Below are 4,052 nucleotides of genomic sequence, written 5' to 3' on the forward strand. Positions count from 1 at the left end.
AAAATTCTGTCCATTATTGTTTGTTTGTCTCTGGGTTTGTTGGTTGTGAGAGGAATTTTAAGTATTACTATGATATTGCCAAGATTTATTTGCTGGTTTTTCATATGCGGAAAATATCCCACCTGAAGGTGAATTATATGCGTAACCCGCCTAAAACAATATTTCCATTGCGTCTTCGAGAGTTTCGGGGTTTGTACATGTTAAGATTGTACGCATAAGTTCAGGTATTTTTTTTAACACATTTAGAGCAGTTTTTCTGTTATTTCTTGCGCATTCGTTTGTTGCTGAGCCCGCCTTATTGTTAAGGTTCCTAAGTCTTTTTTTAATTTCATTATAGAATTCAACGCTGTTGTTAGTGAAATTAGTGCTCTTTAGTTTGCCAAATAATTCTTCAGGTGTAGTCTAACCTGTCGCCAAAGTTGTGGTTTAATATTGTCTTAATATCTGTTCAAGATTGAGCTTGGCAGTTAATTTCTATGATTTCCCGTGCCCTCCCAGTAAGTCTAGCTTTAATTAGATCTGAGAATAAAAGTTGGGATGGCTCGTCATATGCGGTCAGAATCGGATGTACTCTGTCTATCAAATTAGTGAAATTTTGTAATTCGCGATAGTCCCCATTATCTTCGGGAAGACGACTTAAGTATTTTATTGGGTCTATTCTAACTGAAAGTGGTTGCTCAGTCATTTCTGTTGTTAGAAAAACGTCTTAATACTTTCCTGAAAAAGCGTCTATTCCTAGTAATTCTTCTACGTGATTCCATTGTCCGTCAGGTGACCTTCGTTCGATTCAAACCCTACATAAAGTACATATATTGTGGGTAGGGGTCTATGGCTTCTTCTACGAATTCTAAATGTCAAGGATAGTCGGATACTAAATTACTATCACTCATCTATAAATATTGCAAAAATTCTTATCGCCACAAAATTTATTGTGCCTCTTTTTTTTTAAATTGTCACCCAATTTTAATTATGTGTACTTTTATATATTATAGAAAATAAAAAATCAATCTATTCTTACTTTTAGTTGATACTGTCGTCCTCTTGAAGGAGTTGTCTTCTTGGAACTCGTACAGTTGTTTTTAGTTGTTGTTTTCTTGATGAATTGGGAGCCTTTTTTCTCTAAGGATATATCTTCTGTGTCCTTATTTTATTTAAAAGATAAACCTTGTTATCCCTTTTATTTGTTTTCTCTAAGGATATATATCCTTATTTTTGCATATCCTTATTTTGGCAGAGTCCGTATTAAGGATAAGAATCCTAGTATTATCACAAAAAAAATAAAAGGTTTTCACTTTTTACTTTTATGTTGGATAGGACTTACGGATCCCACCGACTGCGCCACTTTTGAATCTTAAAATGTATTCTTCACAAAAAAAAAGATTTTCACTTTTTCATTTTCAAATTAAGACTGACTTTACTTATCTTCTTCACTGATGAACAGCAGCAGCGAAAATATCGCGGTCGTACGAGCCAGTATCGAGTCATCGCCGCGAACCTCAGGTAATCGTCGTTCTGCTCAGTTGGACATCCCTCGGACCACTCTACGACGTATCATTCGTTTGGATTTGGGGATATTCCCGTACAAAATACAACTAAATCAACAACTGTTGCCGGCCGATAAGCCTCGTCGCTTGGAATATGCCAATTTTGTCGTCCGAATGGCCCAAACTGATGAGGATTTTTGGCATCAAATCATTATGAGTGATCAGGCCCATTTCTCTTTGAACGGAACCGTAAATAAGCAAAATTGCCGTTTCTACGCCACTGAAAACCCTCAAATTATTGAAGAGGTACCTCTCCACGACCAAAAAGTTACAGTCTGGTGTGGCATTTGCGCTGATATGGTCATTGGGCCGTTCTTCTTTGAAAATGGTCAACACCAACCATTGACCGTCAATCAAGAGCGTTATCGGGCCATGATAACCGATTTTGTGATGCCGCTTCTTCGTGAAAATGGTATGGAGCACTTCTGGTTTCAGCAAGATGGCGCACCACCACACACAGCACGAGCCACCGTCAACTTATTGAAGACTTTGTTCCCTGGCCGTTTGATATCAAAAAGCGGCGATTTTGAATGGCCGCCACGATCACCGGATTTGACGCCACCGGACTTTTTTCTTTGGGGCTATTTGAAATCTAAGGTTTACGTCAACAAGCCAAAGGCACTAGGCGCACTTAAGGCCAATATTCGACGGGAAATAGCCGCCATACGGGCCGAGACGCTGGCCAAAACTATGGAAAACGCCGAAAAACGGGCACATTACGCTATACGAGCTAAGGGCGACCACTTGCGCGATATCATATTCAAAAAGTGATGTAAACGAATCTCCTTGAACTAAATTAAATGTTTTTCACAATGAAACACAAAAAAATGTTTCTTTTTCCATATTTTTTTAATAATCACATGGGTCAGTTTAATATGGCCAACCCTGTATATGGTTTTCATATTATTTATTTCTTTATTCAAGCGCTTTGGCATAAACAATATTTTTTGTTTTTCTATTTGTTTTTGAGTAAATATAAAATATAAATTGAAAATCAGGAAAAAAGAAGATTGTTTTTAAATTTCAAATCAACGCATATGAATAAACAATCGTCTTTTTTCCTGATCATCCATGAATTTTTCGTTTCAATTTATATGTTTTATAAAGCATTGGAGCTTTTTTAACCATTATCCATTTATATTTTTCAAAAAAAAAAAACGAAAAAAATAATTTCATTCGGATTTCACATTAAATTTTCAAATATCGTAAGAAATTATTCACTGTTCCAAAATCCACTCCAAAAAAATTCACAAACAATTTTTACATGTTGCACTTACGTTTTTTCCTTATGGCATCCAAATCAGAAAGAAATATTGACACATTGTGTCGAGCTTCTCCTCCTATTTCTGGCGTGCGTGTGCATGTTGTTCCACAAATGGAGGGACCTACATTTTCAAGCCGACGCCGAACGGGTGGTATTTTTTTTATGAGGAGTTTTTCGAAGCAGAAATATACTCGGAGGTTTACCATTGCCTGCCGAGGGGCGACCGCTATTAGAAAAAACTGTTTCTTCATTTTTGGTCTATCACCGAGATTCGAACCTACGTTCTCTTTGAATTCCGAATGGTAGTCACTCACCAAAGCATTCGGCTACGACGGCCGCATACGAGGTCTGTTAGAAAAGTATCCGACTTTGTTTTTTATTTCTAGCACCTGACAAATTTTAATTACGCGCGCTTGCATTAGCAGACCTGTAACCTTTCTGCACATGTGTGCATTTTTCCCGGCTGTCGCTAGCGTCAGTTGCTGTCAAGCAGTGTGAACGTAACATTTTATTTAGTGCTCTTGTCGGTCTTTGAATGCGTCTTGGTGACGTGAAATGCTTCCACTGTGACGGCTGCATTTTGGTTTCCAGGTCGTACCCGTACACCCAGGAGACATCACCAGTGATAATGGTGTTTATGAAGTCAGGATCATTGTTTATGGAGTCCAGCATGTCCAGTGAGACTTCAACACAAAGTTCCTTTTGCTCCGCCGTCAGCAGCTTCGGCACAACTTTATCCGCCACTCTTTTCATGGCCAAATCTTGGGTCACAATGGAGTGAGCCGAAAAAGTACTGAAATATACCTCTTCTGCATTTTCTCGGGTAGTCACACGGGGGTCCCGCATCACCACAGCGTTCACTTTGGCAATGACATCCTCATGTTGGCATATTGATGGCCGACCAGAGCGTGGCTCGCTCTCCGCCGATGTGCGACCGTTTTTAAACCGATTGAACCACTCCTTAATCTGTGTTATGCCCATAGCATCGTCACCGAACGCCATCCGAATCTTTCGAATAGTTTCCACCTGGCTTTCGCCCAGTTTCTGGCAAAATTTGATGCAGTAACGCTGCTCCAATCGTTCCGTGATTTTACTTGTATATGGAAATGCATACATACCTACCATATGTACGTATACACGAAGATGCCGGCACTTGCCAATCTTTGGAGATCCGTAAATTTTTGTCCTCCTCAAGAAAAATAGGCTTATGGATAGCTTAGGCGCGTGAGGAAAAATGTTTTATG

The 4,052-nt window shown here is 39.0% G+C and overlaps 1 protein-coding gene across 1 annotated transcript; it reads right to left on the minus strand.

The window, feature by feature from the left end:
• Nucleotides 1-3,207: 3,207 nt before the first annotated feature.
• On the minus strand, nucleotides 3,208-3,810 carry LOC129250207 (protein GVQW3-like). The gene has a single exon (XM_054889843.1). The coding sequence runs from the start codon at nucleotides 3,808-3,810 to the stop codon at nucleotides 3,208-3,210; it is 603 nt and encodes a 200-aa protein (XP_054745818.1).
• Between the last annotated feature and the right edge of the window lie 242 nt (nucleotides 3,811-4,052).

The sequence above is a fragment of the Anastrepha obliqua genome, chromosome 6 (assembly GCF_027943255.1).
Source record: "Anastrepha obliqua isolate idAnaObli1 chromosome 6, idAnaObli1_1.0, whole genome shotgun sequence".
In the NCBI taxonomy this organism is placed as follows: Eukaryota; Metazoa; Arthropoda; class Insecta; order Diptera; family Tephritidae; genus Anastrepha; species Anastrepha obliqua.